The 18,035-nt window shown below is 41.1% G+C and overlaps 4 protein-coding genes, 1 long non-coding RNA gene and 1 pseudogene across 10 annotated transcripts; 1 reads left to right on the top strand and 5 right to left on the bottom strand.

Moving 5' to 3' along the window:
* Positions 1 to 6,351: 6,351 nt before the first annotated feature.
* On the top strand, positions 6,352 to 6,735 carry LOC117189027. Its single transcript, XM_033393902.1, has one exon. The coding sequence runs from the start codon at positions 6,385 to 6,387 to the stop codon at positions 6,640 to 6,642; it is 258 nt and encodes an 85-aa protein (XP_033249793.1). The 5' UTR covers positions 6,352 to 6,384; the 3' UTR covers positions 6,643 to 6,735.
* A 1,879-nt stretch (positions 6,736 to 8,614) lies between these two features.
* On the bottom strand, positions 8,615 to 8,972 carry LOC117188668 (the record flags this gene model as incomplete). Its single annotated transcript, XM_033392857.1, is given in 2 exon segments — positions 8,615 to 8,786; positions 8,789 to 8,972. Coding segments are annotated over 2 exon segments (336 nt in total), but the record flags the coding sequence as incomplete, so codon positions are not given.
* LOC117188667 lies at positions 8,957 to 9,487 on the bottom strand (annotated as a pseudogene).
* A 1-nt stretch (position 9,488) lies between these two features.
* Positions 9,489 to 16,622, bottom strand: LOC117189022 (aminopeptidase Ey-like). Of its 6 annotated transcripts, none has more exons than XM_033393892.1 (7): positions 16,539 to 16,622; positions 12,585 to 13,017; positions 12,371 to 12,526; positions 10,888 to 12,316; positions 10,487 to 10,559; positions 10,036 to 10,417; positions 9,489 to 9,981 (listed from the first exon to the last, which is right to left on the bottom strand). In XM_033393892.1, exons 1-7 carry the CDS (start codon positions 16,585 to 16,587, stop codon positions 9,753 to 9,755), a joined length of 2,751 nt encoding a protein of 916 aa, XP_033249783.1. In that variant the 5' UTR covers positions 16,588 to 16,622; the 3' UTR covers positions 9,489 to 9,752. The 6 variants fall into 6 exon arrangements, with proteins under 6 accessions (XP_033249783.1, XP_033249784.1, XP_033249781.1 ...); XM_033393893.1 differs by having other exon boundaries at positions 10,487 to 10,553; XM_033393890.1 differs by having other exon boundaries at positions 9,491 to 9,981; positions 10,036 to 10,559.
* Positions 14,873 to 16,498, bottom strand: LOC117189028. The gene is made up of 2 exons (XR_004473087.1): positions 16,285 to 16,498; positions 14,873 to 14,928 (listed from the first exon to the last, which is right to left on the bottom strand). It is a non-coding gene; the product is annotated as an uncharacterized LOC117189028 (long non-coding RNA).
* On the bottom strand, positions 16,559 to 17,547 carry LOC117189025. The gene has a single exon (XM_033393899.1). It carries the CDS (start codon positions 17,483 to 17,485, stop codon positions 16,643 to 16,645), a length of 843 nt encoding a protein of 280 aa, XP_033249790.1. The 5' UTR covers positions 17,486 to 17,547; the 3' UTR covers positions 16,559 to 16,642.
* Positions 17,548 to 18,035: the final 488 nt, after the last annotated feature.

Here is an 18,035-nt window from a genome sequence, read left to right as displayed (position 1 = left end):
GCGGCTGTGTCAAATGAAGCAGGCGTTTTGGAGAAAATGGAGCACGGCGTATCTTTCGATTCTTCAGGAGCGGAGCAAGTGGCGGTCATCGTCTCCAAACATCAAGCTAGGAGCGCTCGTCATGATCAAGGAGGAAACGCTGCCACCATTAAGGTGGCCGCTTGGCCGCATTGAGAGCGTCATCCCAGGAAAAGATGGAACCATCAGAGTAGCCGTCATCCGCACTCAAAGAGGCCTTTTCAAGAGGGCCGTTGGAAAAATAGCGGTTCTGCCCCTTCAGGATGGATCTGTTGAAAGCCTTTGCCTTCCAACGGGGGGTGAATGTTCGGAGCAGAACCCAGCCGATTAGCTGCTTGCCAAATAGCACCTAATTCTTGGCCCTCAGCCGCTTATTTTGTTTGTTACTTATGTCTATGTCACTCATTTGTTTGTTAAAGCTTTGCGCGTGCTTGCCCTGCTAAACGCTCTCTGCCAGCTCGCTCTTCGCTATCTCCGCTTTGCGTCTGCCTACCGACGTCAGCCGAGCGAAGCTGCGCTTAGCGATCGGAGCGGCAATGTAAAGGGCAGGCAAGCCACACTTGCAATTTGGATGTCACGCATTAAAGAACATATCGTAATTTTATTTCTGCGCCGAGTTTTATTTAATTCGAAATAATTAGTCGGCCGATTGGGGATAAAAAACATTATCTCCACAGGTCATAAGGGTTTTTTTTAATATTTATAAGGACTCAAGGAACTAAAGGAAATGAGGAGTAAAGAAGAATTATAATTGGATCGTGTTCACAGCAGTGTGAGCGCTATTATTCTGTGGTGAGCAAGATCCTAAAACGGCGTGGACCAGTTGAGTTTTCATTAAGTCGAGTTTATCAAGTATGCAACAAAGTTGAGGTGTTTTTAATTAATTACAGTCCCTTATGGTGTGGAGTCTTCGAAAAAACATGTTTTATTATTTTAGCACTAGCTTAAAGTACAGTTTTAGATTTTAAGATCGAGTTTTTTACATGCGGTTCGCAGATGACATCTCATAGAGGTCTCGGAAGTAGCAATTTTGGTTCAGTTTTTTATGTTTCTGCCATAATTTGACCCGTTCTTTATGAAATCAATTACCAATTTTATCACTTATTTTCATTATTGATGGACCTACTTCCTTCGAGGCATTTATTGTCGAGTTTTCGTCCTTTGAAAAGGACTTACCACAACCCAAATTTGTTTCTCGTAATAAGGACACTCTAATTGATTTTTGAGAATTTATTCGATGTCCGGTAGCGACCACATCCAAAATAAACGAGGGGGAACGTTGTGAGTTGCTGCGGACACCGCAACTCTACGGTTATACCCGATACTAAGTCAGTATGGCTCTCCTCCGGCAGACGCCGCTAATATTGAACGACACGACAAAGAGTGCGTGCGAGAGAGACAGAAAATCAGTCTGAGCGTGACGTCGGGCGCTGCGTAGCCGCTGCAAATTGATTTGTTCCTATTGGCTATAAAAATGATCTGATCTGATCCAGATTCAGCAATCTGATAGATATGGTCATTATCTATGATTCTGTTTTTAGTTTTCTCGAATGTGCAATATTGTGGATGCAACAGATTTTCGTCCTTTGTGTGAGTGGAAGGGGGTGGGGTGAAATTTTGAGATACACGTTTTATAGTAAGATCTAACAGGAGTGCGGATACCAAATTTGGTTACTCTAGCCTTAATAGTCTCTGAGATTTTTGAATATCCCCAGATTTTCGTCCTTTGCGGGGGCGGAAGAGGGTGTGGCGAAATTTTGAAAAAAACTCGTCTCGGTCCGATATATTAGGAGTGTGGATACCAAATTTGGTTGCTCTAGCTTTTGTAGTCTCTGAGATCTAGGCGCTAATGTTTTACTCTAAGCAAAGCCGCCTATGCTACGTGTGTGTTAGAGAGAGACAGGGCGAGAAAAAATGAAATTGTTTTCTTGATGCTGGCTATAATAATAATACGATCCAATTCAGATTCCGCAGTCTTAAAGATATGGTCATTCTCTACAATTCTACGTTTCTGGTTTTCTCATATCTTTAAAATTGTGGATGCCACAGACTTTCGTCCTTTGTGGGGGCGGAAGTGGGCGGGGCGAAGTTTTGAAATATTTTTGTAGCAGTGACATATCACAGAAGTCTGGATCCAAAACATCGTTGCTCTAGCTCTTATAGTCTTTGAGCACTAGGCGCTGAAGGGGACGGACAGACGGACGGACGGACAGACGGACAGACAGACAGGGCTCAATCGACTCGGCTATTGATGCTGATCAAGAATATATATACTTTATGGGGTCGGAAACGATTCCTTCTGGACGTTACACACATCCACTTTTACCACAAATCTAATATACCCCAATACTCATTTTGAGTATCGGGTATAAAAACTAAACTTAAATCTCTTGGAAGAATTCTAAATAGATTCCGCCAAAAAAGTTTTAGAAATTCCGCATTTCACAAAATAAGTTTCTCTTGCTAGATTGGTCAATTCACCCACTGTTTGAATTTAAATTTGAAGCAAAATTGTTCGAAAAACTCGGTAATTAACAAATTTTGTGTCTTTATTCTTATGTTTCAGATAGTTATTTATTTCATCGCATTCGTTTTATCAATTTTTTAACGTAGTTGCTTTTTTACTGACATTTCTATTCTGTTGAAATATTTTTCGGTTTTGGGTTTAGATATAAATACGACATCACGTTTTCGTAATTGATATTTCTCCTATGCATTGTTGTATTCCTATATAGACTTAATTTAATTTGTGATGTACATTACATCCTAAGACCATTGTTAAATATTTGTTGGTGGAATATGTTCTCAAATATGTTCCCATATATTTTTGCAAACTCCCGTTTTCACACAAACGCAAGATTTATCCGTTTTCAAAATGGAAACATTTTCCTTTCAAAAAATTAAAAGCAAACGGCTTTTCGTACAACAAAACGAATCTTAATCGCAAAACGAAAAAATAGATGACTAATTGACGCATTAACATAAGTTTGACACCATTACCAGGCAATTTAAGCTACCTTCTTTAAAACTCATTTTCTTCACATTTTGGTCGGAAATAATTGGTGAGGGCAACAATATTTTCGGATTTGTGCTGACAGCTGGCTCACCCCGATTCGGGTATTGATACATAGGATGTAGTTACACATAATAGACGATTTTATGAGCGCAATACACTACACAATACACTGAGCGCCCAACATCACTAAATTGTGCGTTTAGCAGAACATGTGGCAGTACGTTGTGGCTGAAAACGCAAAAGTAAGTAAAAACCGGAACCTGCCGGATTGTTTACTTTTTTTTTTGCAACGTTGACCCTTAACAGGAACTCTTCGTAGGTTAGTGCTGAAAATGGTTGGGGAAACCTCCGAAACCGTTATGAGAGAGGATTTCCGATCTCATCCCATAACGGAGTCCCGAAGCCAACTCACCCACACCCCAAAGAAAGAGAGCCGCCAGCAGCCCGAATCAGGCCATGCCCTTGAACCTAGTTCAAGGTCGATAGAAGAGAGCGATGGGGATCAGCGGCCCGGGAGCATCATACAGAGCAGCTAAGCAAAGAGGGGGTTCAGAGTAAAAATTTCCCGCAACGGAGGAGCATGCGCGCCGGTTGACGGAGAAAGAGCCGTGATTTTTTAGTTTTGAAAGAAAAAGTGAGTGGGATGAGGATGGAGTAGTGGCCATCACCCGATAAAAAGATAAATAAATCTGTGATTCCAGGGGATCAAGATCAGTGAAACACCAGGAACTTTAGAGCTGACCAGCGGGACGGAAAGTAGACCCAAAAAGCACAAGAGTGAGTCCGCTCCAAAGGGGGAGTAAAGAAACCCCAAATTTATTCTTTTTGTTGGCAAATCCATAGGGAATAGGTCACAGCTCCGCCATCCTGGCTTGCTTTTTGCTGGTCTCGAAGAAACTACCCTGGCCACGTAGTGCGGGTCCCTCGCCCATTTAGGGAGAGAGAAAAAAATCATCAATTAACATATTTACTCCCATTATTTATTTTTGTTAGACGTCTCCATTTATATGTATATGTTAATCCCCTAGTTTAAGTTCGTCCATATCTATTTATATATGTAACTTATTTATATTTATTATATTAATTATTCCTATTTATCTATTTATTTATTAACCGCCCGTAATGATAAGATGAAGAGGGAATGAATAGGCAGGCCTAGTTTAGCAATGATACCATGTAAAAGTAGAAAATTAACGTGAAAATTATAAGAAAGAAAATGAATTGCTAATCGTTTCGTATGGGGGGAAGAGGAGCCACAGCAACGGGAGGGTAAGGCTGCTGCACATGGCAGGGAGATCCAGAACGTCGTGATTCGGATCTCAGGTAGGGTGGGTACGTCAGAGGTAAAAACATCGACACCTCGACCTGGTCCACGTCTGTGTTGAAGGAAGTTACTGTAATGTTGTTTGTCGAGTAGAGTCCGTTTGCAGTTTTTTTTTTGTCGGTTACTTTTGTTGTTTCAATTTGTTCGAGATGTCCAATTAGTTTGTATATTGTGCGACCTGAGGGCTTGGGAAGTACCCAGCCCTGGGATGACTGGCTAGCCGGCCTTGCCCCGAAGAAAACAAAGGTTCGTAACAAATTCCACCAAATTAGGCATGAATCCAACATTTTAAGTGGATAACCCTTCTGTGATTTTCGTTTCCATTAGAAACGACGTATACAGTAAACAAATTTGTATGATTTAAACTTTTAACCAAAATCAACCTAAGATTGACTGTACCCTTAAAATATTTTAAAACTCTTTAAAGCCACTGACATGGTTCTTTATTATTTTAAATGGTGTATCTACTTAAAGTACCAACAGCTCTACTCAAGACACATATTTCATCTAAATTTAATGCCACATAATTGAGGTTACTTGGAATTGTAATACTAACCTTAAAGCAATAATTATGTAAGCAGAATAAGTCCTAATTTTCCATAAAATCTGTCTTTTTATATTTTTTTTTTAATAAAATGTCTGCTTTCACCCAAGTCAGTCATTCAGAATTTATAGAATTTAACTGTAAAACTCGGAATTCAGAGGTTTGGTCAAACGGCTGCACCTCAACCATTTATCCATGGATTTTTACAAACGATACCTTAATCGACACCCAATTAATGTACCTATTTCAGAATAATACCAAAGAATAAATGTCGTATTAAGTATAATGTAAGTTTAATCAGTCAAATATTGTGGGAAACTACGTGCCACAAGTCGAGATTTATACTTTGTAGGATTACCCAATTCGTCATTCTTTGTTGTAAAAACGTACCTAGAATCAACCAGGATCCAAGTTCCATTTTATAATAGAAAGATCTAACTATCACTTAATTGCTTGATCCCATTTAAAATTTGTATTTCTTCCTTTTTCGAACTTCAGATTTTATTTCAAATCTATTCGTTTTGAAATAAGTCTTCCCCCTACTCTCATTCTGGGCAATTCTCTTAAATTTTTGCACCAGAAGATATTAGGTCTGCTAATAATCAAATATTTATAAATTCTTCTTGAGCGATAAATCGGATTTAAATTTGAAAGCTAAATGACAGCTGAAACGCTAAGCTTTAGCGCTCATACAGTTTTGAGGATATCTTACGCGAATCTTCCGAAAAACGTGCTTCCATCTGGCTGTTATATAATGTTATCTTTGAGTACTTAGTTACTACTACTAGCAACATTTTGTTTTTCTTTTGCGCTTATTGCTCACTTTGAGTACCAACCGGTTCCGATATGGTGGAGCTAACAAACGAAATCCAAATCAAGTTACGAGTGATTTTAGCCTTAGTTAAGGAACAAATATCATGTCGGAACGATACTGGAAGTTTAAGATTGTAGATTTGTAGATTGGCCTTGAATAACAAATGCATCAATGGATATCCAAATATTTCTGTTGCTACCTGTAATTAACACATCAATTAATTTGCATAACAAGTTTATAATATTTCAATTGGATCAGATATACATGTACATATGTATGCAATATTAAAGAAGGAATGACATGGTCATATGGGTTTTATCGATTCTAACGTAGATTGAAGAAACGAATTTAATTACAGCTTGGTGGAAAATATTGAATTCCCTTTAGATGTAAATAATTATAATGCAGTCTGCAAGGGACTTTAGGAGTCAATTCTTGTGTGAATGAATAAATGAGCATTTCAAAAAGTGTCGACTGGTTATGGAGCTGAGGAAGAGTGCTAAATTATTCCAGTCGGGGTATTCAACCTTTGCGGATCTTGACCGCTGAAACAGAACAATCACCCTGGTTTGGAGGAAGACCAAGAGTTGTAACCCACCGCGAGGAGTATAAAATATAAAGCTCTTTCCCAGAGGTCTGTGCTCATACTCATCCGAACCAGTTGAACAATGGAGCTGCGTTTATTTGTGCTGATTTTTCTGACGGGATTATTTCAGGGACAATGTCAAAGTAACGGACAAGTCGTGCCGGGACTTCGTGTAGGACTCGTGCCAGTGCTAGAAAATGGCCAGATTCGAGCAGTGCAATATCTAGAGATAGCAAGTACTGTCACGCCAGAGTCGGTGAAGGAACAATTCAGCAGAAGACATATGACTCTGGCAAAACCATTAAAGATTGGTGCAACTGCCCAAACCAATTTGCCCTGAAAATGAATCAGAATATGCTAAAAAGGACTTTACCAGTTAAATTTATTGTTAACTAAAATTGATTAAAATATGAATCTGTTATCTGAAAAAGAGTTTGAAAAAGTTGATTGTTTTATTGAAAGCCATGCAGAAACATTTTCTTACTGTTAAATCTTCTTAGGATCTTGGGGATTTGAAGATATTTTAGGGCCCGTGCCTTAAAATTCACCATGCAGATCCACGGTTCATATGGAACTCAAATGATGGAAAGATCGAACTAGAACTAATTGAGCTTTCCTTGAAGGGATCTTGCTGCTGAGGGGATGCAATTGATTCCCGACGCAGATAAACTGCTGCATATCAGGTGGGATAGGCACGGAAACAAGTGGAAGTTGCTGGCAATAGCAGCCTTCAACTTGGATGGAAGAAATTTCCATTTTTTGCACATGAAACTGGTAAGATACACTATAATATATAATGATTATAATATATATTCATATATTCTATTAACCATTAATTGGCAGGCTTTGGGATGCCATTAACGAAGGTGTGCGCATGGTTCTGGACAGCATTCAGATTGGGAGAATATCCCCGATCCTTTTTAATTTGATTAAATATGATAACGCACTTCTAACATTTAAATTTCTGAGCTTTGAGCCGTGAGATCTTTACGCCTGTGTGCCTATAAAAATAATGGAGGCAATGAGTTATTCAAATGATCTTGATCCGAACCTCTCGCTCTACCGAAGATGATGGGTGCGTACAGCAATGCAGTAGGTACATATACCTATAAATTCAGCTACTTTTATCTTTTGCAGGGGAACTTTGCCAATACCGGATATACTCTGATGATTGACCATCGATGATTCCGATCGAGAGCTGTGCTAGGCGCAGTCAATTCTAGACACATCCCCGAGAACTTTGTACTTATTTTATACAGTAATTACCCAGTACTTACAAAATCCCATCCGCCTTGCCATTTACCCATTAAATTAAATTACAAATTATTCACATTTTGTGTAATTTTTTTTTTTAGAGCTTTACGCAAAATTTGTCAGCTCCAACTGGCGGGATTTTAATCGGAATGAATCCACAGGCTAGATTCCGAGATGACGATGAATGATACGATGATTGGGTTAAAAGAAAGAACTATCGAGAAATTACGTGCTACCAGATTGTGTGAACAATGCCTCACAGTTGGAAATTATATATTTTTGGAATTCGAAAAAAGCGTTCAGAAATTCTCATTCAAACTTAAATTAATAGGTATGCAGAGCTGCAGCCGAATCGGAGCACCATAGTTCCCAAAATTCGATCTGCCACATTTTTCCATGAACCAGAGTTATTTTCTAGCAAAATCATCATTCGTTTTCTTAGACAAGCTTTTAAGACCTTAAAAGAAAAGTCTAGACATTTGCGAGTTGAGTTGTAGCTCAAACTAAATTTTATTCTTAAAATCAGAGCCTTATATGTGATTTGACAATGAAGTAGAAGGTAAAATTTGTATTTCTATAATTATCGTTAGACTACGCAAGGGATACATTTTACTGCAGATGTCTATTTGAGTGCATGCTTACATTATTGTTATTTTAGGACTACGTTGGTTAAGTGTATTCTCCACTTGTGTTTTGCTGTAGTATTTTTTAATGGGTTTCAGATCTCTGTTTACACCCGAACAGTCATAACTTGTCTACTTTATATGATTTCTTTAGAGATCAGTTGTTCGGATACATGAGTGAATTTGTACAATATGTTATGCTTAAATTTATTTATTATTTATGCACATAATCGCCATTGGCATTGATTAATTCCTTCCAATCGGTTAAGATTCAGCCGACTTTCACTTTACGGAATGACCCAACAGACCCAAAGGAAGAACAATGGCTGTGCCAAAGTTCTGCGAGGCCTCGATATACAGGCTATAGGGTATATGGGTAGGTATTCGAGACTAACTATTTGGAATATGGCCTCAGGGTATGCGAAAAAAGAAATCGGCAAGGAACTCGGGAGTAGTCAATGGTAATCCTCGTAGTATTCGAAAGTTACACGACTCTTGATCTTGGTGGGAAAGAAGGATCTTAATGAGCCCGTTTCAAAGACCGAGGGCACATTGATAAAGTGTATGCCCGCATAGGTCGAGAATTTGATGATTCTCTAGTTCTCTAGTTCTCGTCCTCGATCCTCATGATCTCCCCGATCATGGAGCCCAGCTGCATGATGTCCTGGAACTTGTTGTTGCTGGCGTCGTAAGAGCCGGCACGAATGATTGTCACGCATGGCCCTGGCTCGACAGCAGCAGCACTCTGCAATGAATCTCCTCTCTCGTGCCACAGCTCTGCACCCGATACTGATACTCACCCCATACTTAGGATGTCGAGCACCACAGAATCTGTGGCCATGCGCTGCTCGTTGAAAACCTCGGGTATGGAGGACTGCAGCGTGTATAAGCGATTGAACTTCTCCTTGGATCACTGCAGGCTGAATTTTGTTTCACGTAGAAACGCCAAGAGGAACCGCTCGTCTGTGCAGCCCCCAGGTGCGGTTGGCTTAGTACTTACTCCCTCACGGACTCAATGTCGTCGGGCACCCGTTGCGGCCTCAGTTGTCCAAGACTGCCAATTCATCATGAATATACGACTATACAATGTGGTCTACTTAGAAGGCGCCTCGTCCCGGTCACGTCCCGGAATATAGTATGGCTGCTAATGAGTACGCTAAAAATGAGAATAAAACGTGACACTGCCCCCTTCCTAACCCACACAGAGGATAGCACGGAAGATAGTGACTTCTTGGAAAACAGACCAGAATACACAAAAAATAATTTTAGTTCCGAGAAACATAAATCCGATCGTTACGGTTCTGACATATGTACGTATGGAAGTGCGTGCACAGCAGCTAGAAGCTCTGCTTTTAAACTAGAAACTAAAGACTTTCAGACTTCAGCTTTTGCAATTAAGATCTGTTTATCTTTTGATATGGGGTTAATGACTTTTTCGGAGCTATTTAATGAATATTACTCGTAATATGCACTGGTTCGAACCAAACCAACCGGTGCTTGGGAGCTGGAAGCCTAAAGAGGATATCTTAATACAAATCATGGGATGTAAAAGTGCATTAGCCGTATTTCCTAGTTAGTAGCGGGCTTTAAGCCGCCGCGTGAACTCTGGCTGTTGTTTCTGCCGCCAGTGTAAGTTAACCTGGGCGTGCTCAACAGCGTGTCTTACACTGCGTGTGGCTAGCTTCTCGAGTTTTCTGTGGCAGTCGATGAACATTTTTAATTCCCTGTAGTCGTGAGGGCTACTTATGTGTTGAGTTATCTGTAGAAGCAACGCAGCTAGCTCGCGGAAATTCGACTCTAAACTGCAAAACGATTGAATAGATATAAATGTTAAAGTTGTTATGGTGGTCTCTTACGATTTCGTCAGCAGCGTGAAATTATTCATAAAATAATCTTTGGCCAAAGGAAATCCGATGTCACTCCGCGTAATGGCTCCGAAAGCTAAAGAAATGTCCTGCTTGCGTATCGACGAATTCTCATTGAAAATAATCTCAAGATATCGACGAATCACCCATACTATCCGTGTGCATCCCAGAGCCTGAAGTATCAATCGTCGCTCACTGGCCGCCGTTGCGTTGCAATAGCGTTGCCATAAAAAGTTCCAGTCGTACTCATCGCCTTGCCGCAGGGCTGCACAATAAACCACCGATCGAAGGTTTTGAGGTACGGGATTTACCAGATCTGGATCGTTTGAAATAAGCCAGCGATGGTAATACTGCACAGCACGTTTAAGGCAGTCTGAAAGAGCCAACCGACATGCCCATTGATTAATCAATGTCTTGTGAGCGACATGGTGTCGACAGTGACCTTTTGGCTGTGTTTCCATTCCACCAAGATAAACGTAAATCGGTCTCAGCAAATCATTCATAAAGTTCTGTGGCTAAGGCTACTGAAAATTAAAGGCTCTCACCTAATTTTCCTACGTCTAGCTAATTAAACACTTTAGAATTAGTTCGAGGCTTATTAATACAACAAAGAATAAGCGAACCGTATAGTTTTCACGGGCCTACACAAAAAAGAAATATAGCTATATGAATCCATCGGAATTAGTCCGACTGCCAGTACAAATTTAATTAATTAAAATGGGACTACTTATGTCAATTATGCTTTTGTGAAAGCCTCGAACTGATTCTGATCACTAGCTTCCTTTCTATACTATACTACAGTCACACTTTGCAATCTTAATCCAAATTCGAAAGTTTTCATACCTGAAAAAGGGCAAAGTCGGAAGTTTGCTTTATGATCCGGTAAATTGTTTCCAAGTGATCTAAGGCGGCGCGCCAAGGCATATACGCATGCTCCTGTTTGATATATCTAAGCAGGTCTAAGGCAATCTTATAGCACAGATGACCATTCCAAGATAAAGCCAGAGCATCATTAATTAGCTGGGCACGGTTCATGGTATGAATACGCCGGAAATCACCACCATGTAATGTTTTAATAATGAGTCGCCAGTTTAAGGTGTCATAGTTGACTCGAAAAGGCGCCGTCAGTTGAACGTTAAGGATAAGCCATTGATCCGCTTCAGCACCCAGCGGCGATCGAGCCTCGAGAGGTATGTCGTTAGCTTGGCTATCGCATTGCAACCATACTCGTGGTTCTGTTGCTGTAAAATTGGCCCTGTGTGCCGAAGTAAAGCTTATTGGAACAAACCAACATCCATTGGAAATGGAATTGTCCTTTTCCATAGTTTTGCCTAAGCCGTCTAAGAGAAACCTCCTCTGATTGATAGAGATCGTGTTTCTTACATAGTCACGATGTACTGTGATCAGTGGATAGCCAGCTTGCAGCGTCCAAGTATCCATGACCCTCTGTACGTCCAAATACCTAGGCATACTTCCGAATTTATGCGCAGCTTCCGAGAGTGAACGCCACAGATCATTTTGATCTGCGTTGCCGTAGGCGTGCCGCTTCAGATAGCAGTTGAGTCCGTTGCGGAATGTGATATCGCCAATAAACATGTGCATCATACGGATGATGACTGCACCTTTGCGATAGGTGATATGGTCAAACTGCTCCGCAAACTGACTAGCCCTGCTCACCGACTGGGAAATGGCACGTGTAGTATGGTACGCATCTGAGTTAAGTACAACCATCATATTCTCCAGCGACTCCTCTGCATAAGCATGCCACTTTTTGCACAGCTCTTGCATGCCCAATGTGGCTACATAAGTGGCAAATCCCTCATTGAGCCATAGATCATTCCACCACTTCATTGTTACAAGATTACCAAACCATTGATGGGCTAGCTCATGGGCAATGATGTTCGCCACACGCTGCTTGTCCACTTCAGAGGAGGCTTCCGGCGCATAAAACAGTGCCGCCTCGCGGTACGTTATGAGACCCCAATTTTCCATCGCTCCAGCGCTAAAATCCGGCACTGCCAGCTGGTCTACTTTGGGAAGAGGATAGTCTATTTCAAATATACGTTCGTAATAGTCCAATAGGCGTGGACCGATGTGGGCAGCATACTTGCATTGCGCAATGGCTGAAGCAGGTGCCCAGGTGGTAAACTCTACACTGAACGTATTTTGCGATTTAAGTCCCGCAAAGTCGTTGACACTATAGCAAACCAAATAGGACGACATGGGCAACGTTTGCTCAAAAATCGTCCACAGCCAGTTCTTACGACCAGATCTGTCATCATAAATCTGATTGAGGATCAGGGTGTATAACTAATGAACCACTTACATGGAAATCTTCTTTGTGACGGGCATATTACTCAGAGCCACGTATTTCGTGTGATGACCGAGAGTAATGTTGAACGTAGCCTTGAACGCCGGCTCATCGAAGCAGGGAAAGGCGGTACGCGCATAAACTGGTTCGAACTGTGTCACAGACAAATACCTACATATAAACGATGGTGGAGGACCTGCAGATTGGTGTTTCAATAGCTAAGCCTCACCTTGTTTCATTACTGTTTTGATCTTTGTACGAGCTGGCATAATAGCCAGACATTCCTCCCACGAACGGGGCGAAGAACTGTATATACAGCACATAATTTTGGCGCGGCTCCAGTACTTTGCACAGCATTAGTATATAATAATCATATTTCGAGTTGCGTTCCACAGCTCTTATGCCTATCTTTGTCCTATTGCCGCTCTCATCTAAGTAATAGAAGTGCGTTTGATCTGAGGTAATTTGCAGACGCGGGCCAGCATGCAAGGTTATGTTGTTTGTGGGCTGCAATGCACGCAGCTCTATTTCCACTTCACCGGAAAAAGATAGCCGAGTTTCGTCTTCCAAGTGTGTTAAAACACGCAAGTTGTAGTGCCGTGGTTGCAAAGTTTGAGGAAGACGGTAGTGATCATAGCTTGCTTGGCCAAATGTCGATATAACTAAGATAAACGAAACAATCAGAGTCATTTCAGTTGAAAACATACACTACATCGATTTTCGAACAATTTCTCATGGCCTCTCTATTATTTTTATACCCGATACTCAAAATGAGTATTGGGGTATATTAGATTTGTGGTAAAAGTGGATGTGTGTAACGTCCAGAAGGAATCGTTTCCGACCCCATAAAGTATATATATTCTTGATCAGCATCAATAGCCGAGTCGATTGAGCCCTGTCTGTCTGTCCGTCCGTCCGTCCGTCCGTCCGTCCGTCCCCTTCAGCGCCTAGTGCTCAAAGACTATAAGAGCTAGAGCAACGATGTTTTGGATCCAGACTTCTGTGATATGTCACTGCTACAAAAATATTTCAAAACTTCGCCCCGCCCACTTCCGCCCCCACAAAGGATGAAAATCTGTGGCATCCACAATTTTAAAGATATGAGAAAACCAAAAACGTAGAATTGTAGAGAATGACCATATCTTTGAGACGGAATCTGAATTGGATCGTATTATTATTATAGCCAGCATCAAGAAAACAATTTCATTTTTTCTCGCCCTGTCTCTCTCTAACACACACGTAGCATAGCCGGCTTTGCTTAGAGTAAAACATTAGCGCCTAGATCTCAGAGACTATAAAAGCTAGAGCAACCAAATTTGGTATCCACACTCCTAATATATCGGACCGAGACGAGTTTGTTTCAAAATTTCGCCCACCCCCTTCTGCCCCCGCAAAGGACGAAAATCTGGGGATATTCAAAAATCTCAGAGACTATTAAAGCTAGAGTAACCAAATTTGGTATCCGCACTCCTGTTAGATCTCACTTTAAAACGTATATCTCCAAATTTCGCCCCACCCCCTTCCGCCTCCACAAAGGACGAAAATCTGTTGCATCCACAATATTGAGGATACGAGAAAACTAAAAACGCAGAATCATAGATAATGATCATATCTATCAGATTGCTGAATCTGGATCAGATCAGATCATTTTTATAGCCAAAAGGAACAAATCAATTTGCACTGGCTACGCAGCACCCGACGTCACGCTCAGACTGATTTTCTGTCTCTCTCGCACGCACTCCTTGTCGTGTCGTTTAATATTAGCGGCGTCTGCCGGAGGAGAGCCATACTGACTTAGTATCGGGTATAACCGTAGAGTTGCGGTGTCCGCAGCAACTCACAACGTTCCCCCTCGTTTTTTTTGCGCTATATCTGCAGTGCAGAGAAAGAATCATTCTAGTAGACTCGAGTACTCATGTGTACGGATGACACTAAGCTCTATGATCATAACAGGTTCACTGGAATTCAAATGTAATGTTACCATGCTATCCTAATAGATGTATAAGGCTGTAATTTGTATTTATAATTTGATCACGGGTGATGTTATTGCAATGTAAGCAGCTATAGCTGCAAACACATTTACCGTTTTGTCGCCCTTGTGCTATCTCTATGACATGCCCTTCAGTCTAGGTGATTACGACTATAAAGGACGTAATCGTGCTCTTGAATCCCATTAACTGCGGGATAGGATAATGAGATGGCAGCGAACACATCTGCGCGGAGCACGTCGATAGGTGTGTAGTTCAGACACCCGTGCTCTCTTAAGAAACTCAAGCTTTTGCAAGAAGCGAGCATCACATATATTTCAGCTAAACAAAATAACATTGGCAGCTCTGGCATTATTCAAGTTATGTTCCGATCTATTCAACATTATGTACATTGCGGCTGCTCTTGTGTTTCTTGTCCGATTCTTTGTCCGACTTTGAGCTCTTCGAGTGATGCTTACTGCTGCTGCTTCTCTCAGACTTGCTCTTGGAGCTGTCGTCGTGCCCGGACTTTCGCTTGCTGCTGCTGTGTCCGTCCTCGCCGCCGCTGGATGAATTGCTGCCTTTCTACTCCTGCTCCTGGTCATCCTAGATTAGATTAGATTAGGATAACTATATCTTCTAGAGTGCAAAATCTGATCCAGATCGTATAATTATTATATCCAGAATCAAGAAAACAATTTCATTTTTTCTCGCTCTGTCTCTCTCTAACACACAGGTTTAATGGTCGGTTTTGCCAATTGCAAAATATGAGTTCAAGGATCTCAGAACCTATAAGAGCCAGAGCAACCAAATTTGGTATCCGCACTCCTGTGATATCGGACCTTGACCGTTTTGTGTCAAAATTTCGCCATCCACAAATCTCAGAGACTATTAAGGCTAGAGTAACCAAATTTGGTATCCACACTCCTGTTAGATCTCACTATAAAACGTATATCTCAAAATTTCGCCCCACCCCCTTCCGCCCCCTCATAGGACGAAAATCTGTTGCATCCACAATATTGCAGATTCGCGAAAACTAAAAACGCACAATCATAGAGAATGACCATATCTATCGGGTTGCTGAATCTGATTCAGTTCAGATCATTTTTGTAGCCAAAAGCAGAAAGAAAATGCTTTAGAAAAAGCAGATCCCAGAAAATGCTAATAGATTAGAGTTGAATTTAATTTAAAAATCATATAATATAGAAAACACAGAAAACAACAATACGAATGCAACGCAAACAGACCCATTTTAATTTACCGATCGTACAGATCGGACAACTCTATGCGGATCGTAAATCTGAAATGCCGCCCGCCTCATGCTTCCAGATGTCTATCGGGAGCACGGCCCGACAATTAGAGGGCTTGGCTCCCAGTTTTGTCTGATTTGTGCGGTAAGCCTGGCAAAACATAATGCTTACTAGGAAAAGATCTGGTGATAGCGCAGATCAAAAACCCCTAGAACCAAGCGCCAATGGATGTTGCAACCTGGTATTATATGGGAAAGGGAAAATATCATTTGCCTCAGTATTGTGAGCTATTTCTGTTGCTCCGAAGGATATCAGTTGGAAGCATGAATTGGTTTGAATCTACATCCGTGCTTATGAGCAAACCATTTAATAGTTCTGGTAGTGTCTCAACAGGTACACATACCATCTGACCCATATTTGAATTTGAGCGCATGACATGGGGACATTCTTTGTCCATAGCACCAATCAGTACTTTCGGATGAGCAAACTATTCAGTGGTTGGCTTGCACTCGAATGCGAGACGGTGAAACGAAGCGAAAATAAATGCTTGATTTACTTGTTGGCGCTGTCTGCCATTTTCTCTGTGCGTGTCTATTTGGCGGCCCAATGGCATGCACTGTAACGCAAATTTACCTAATTTGCTGGTCTTACTGATAAAAATTAGCTTGCTTCACAGTCACAAAGCACGTCACACAAATAGATTAAATCATACCTGATAGTATTAGATATTGTTCAGACAAAACCACTAAAATCCCGATTAAACGAGCGAAAACGTTGTGAGCAGCGGCAAGTTCTGGCTATAATCTGAACTGATCCAGATAAGGCACCGCCTCCTTCTGGGTGTCGCAGACATCCACTTCCACCACAAATCTAATATACCCCTATGCTCTTTGAGTATCGAGTATAAATAAGGTGGATGGTGGTAGGAAGGTGAAAAAATACTTTGCGACCTATTCTCATACCCACCATTAGGTGGGTTTCTCAACAAACATTTCCTACAAATCGGTCGAGTCATTTGGGCTCCTCTATTTATAAATTTGTATTACATGGTATATTGATTCCGCGGAATATCAATTTTCAAGGTCGTGACAAATGGGAAAAGCAATTGTTTTATATTCTCCGTTGATGGCATGGAGCTCGTAGTGCATGTTTTGGGTTACGGAAACTGATGCGTTCGATTGAGGAGTTTTGATCAGGAAGTCAACCGGCACATTCATACTATTAAAAGTCCAGTGTAAGGGCTGCGGCAGCCTAGTCACCAGCTCGAAGCACTGCGCCAACTTAAGTGACCACACAGAAACCGAATCGAAGCTCAAACCCTCCCGTTTGTATAGTTTTACAACTTCATTGAAGTTTCGAAAGGTGCTCATAGTTATTACAGCTGTCGGTTTGTCACCGAAATAGTGTTGCGGGAAATCCAATACCACTACGGGGGAACCAGGCTTTATGTGGCTATACCTCTTTTCAGTGTCCCCGTCCTCGTACTCCTCTATGTGTATGGTTGAGCAATTCATGCGGTCTATGAGCTTGAGCGATCTCAGGTAATTTGGATGTTGGTGCAGCCGTTCATCCATTGGTTTTAAGTTAGCGCTAATTTTTTGAATCACCTCCTCACGTATCGATTCTTCCACAAGAACGCTGGCGACCAGGCCACTCCCAATCGGGTGCATCATATCCTTTACAATTGCTTTAGTTACCTGGCTTACATCTCCAGTTGAGAAGAGTATTATTAGTTGCGGAAGCACCCACATCTTGTGGCTACCATCTTCGGGATATCTATGTACATGTCGTCTAAGCAAGCACGTATAGACGTCATCTTCCATGCAGTGGCCCTGCTTGTAAATATGACGATCGATGGTTTTAGCATCACCCTCATCTACAGCTTTGGATTTATTAATTTCGAGACCGCTCATTTTTTGATTACTTCGAATTTAAATATGTTCTATAAATTCTGAAACGTATTGATGGCTAAGTAAGCAGCTTCTTGGTTACACATATGTATGATACATTTAACTTACTTGTGGAGTTCTTTGCTGTGATAGATGTGAAATAGTCGTATAGTAAAAGGGTATATTGAACTCGCGGTCTTTTCATCTCGCATTTAAATCTTACGCATCTAAGAACCCACCCTGATTTCATTCATAGGGTGCTTCTGTCATCATGCTACCTTCTGACATTTCCGTCCTTAAATCTGTGTGGCCTTTAATAATACATTCCATATTTTCCAGATCATCCTCAACAAAGCTATCATTCCTTATAATTCGTATCCATAGGAATTAGCTTCTAAGGTAAGACGTATGTATCCTTCTATTCGATTGAACGGCGAGAAAAATAGAGTTAATTTCAAAATAGTTTTCTCTTTAATTTCACTATAATTAATCAATTGAAAATGTTCTTAGTTACATATAAAATTCTGAGTAACATCTTCGTATTCAATGTCAGTATATTCCGTTTAAACTCGAG

This window comes from Drosophila miranda, chromosome 4 (genome assembly GCF_003369915.1).
Source record: "Drosophila miranda strain MSH22 chromosome 4, D.miranda_PacBio2.1, whole genome shotgun sequence".
In the NCBI taxonomy this organism is placed as follows: Eukaryota; Metazoa; Arthropoda; class Insecta; order Diptera; family Drosophilidae; genus Drosophila; species Drosophila miranda.
Note: the sequence above shows the minus strand (reverse complement) of the source record. Positions and strands in the feature narration are given on the sequence as shown.

Excerpts from the sequence above, each read along its gene's own strand:
- LOC117189027 (XM_033393902.1), top strand. The coding sequence starts at position 6,385 with ATGGAGCTGCGTTTATTTGTGCTGATTTTTCTGACGGGATTATTTCAG.
- LOC117189022 (XM_033393890.1), bottom strand. The coding sequence starts at position 16,587 with ATGACTCGACCGATTTGTAGGAAATGTTTGTTGAGAAACCCACCTAAT. Across the intron at positions 13,018-16,538 it reads GTTGAGAAACCCACCTAATG|TTATATCGACATTTGGCCAA; the intron begins GTGGGTATGAGA and ends CGTTTATCTTAG. Across the intron at positions 12,317-12,370 it reads GTCACAAAGAAGATTTCCAT|ATCTGGTCGTAAGAACTGGC; the intron begins GTAAGTGGTTCA and ends TTATGATGACAG.
- LOC117189025 (XM_033393899.1), bottom strand. The coding sequence starts at position 17,485 with ATGAGCGGTCTCGAAATTAATAAATCCAAAGCTGTAGATGAGGGTGAT.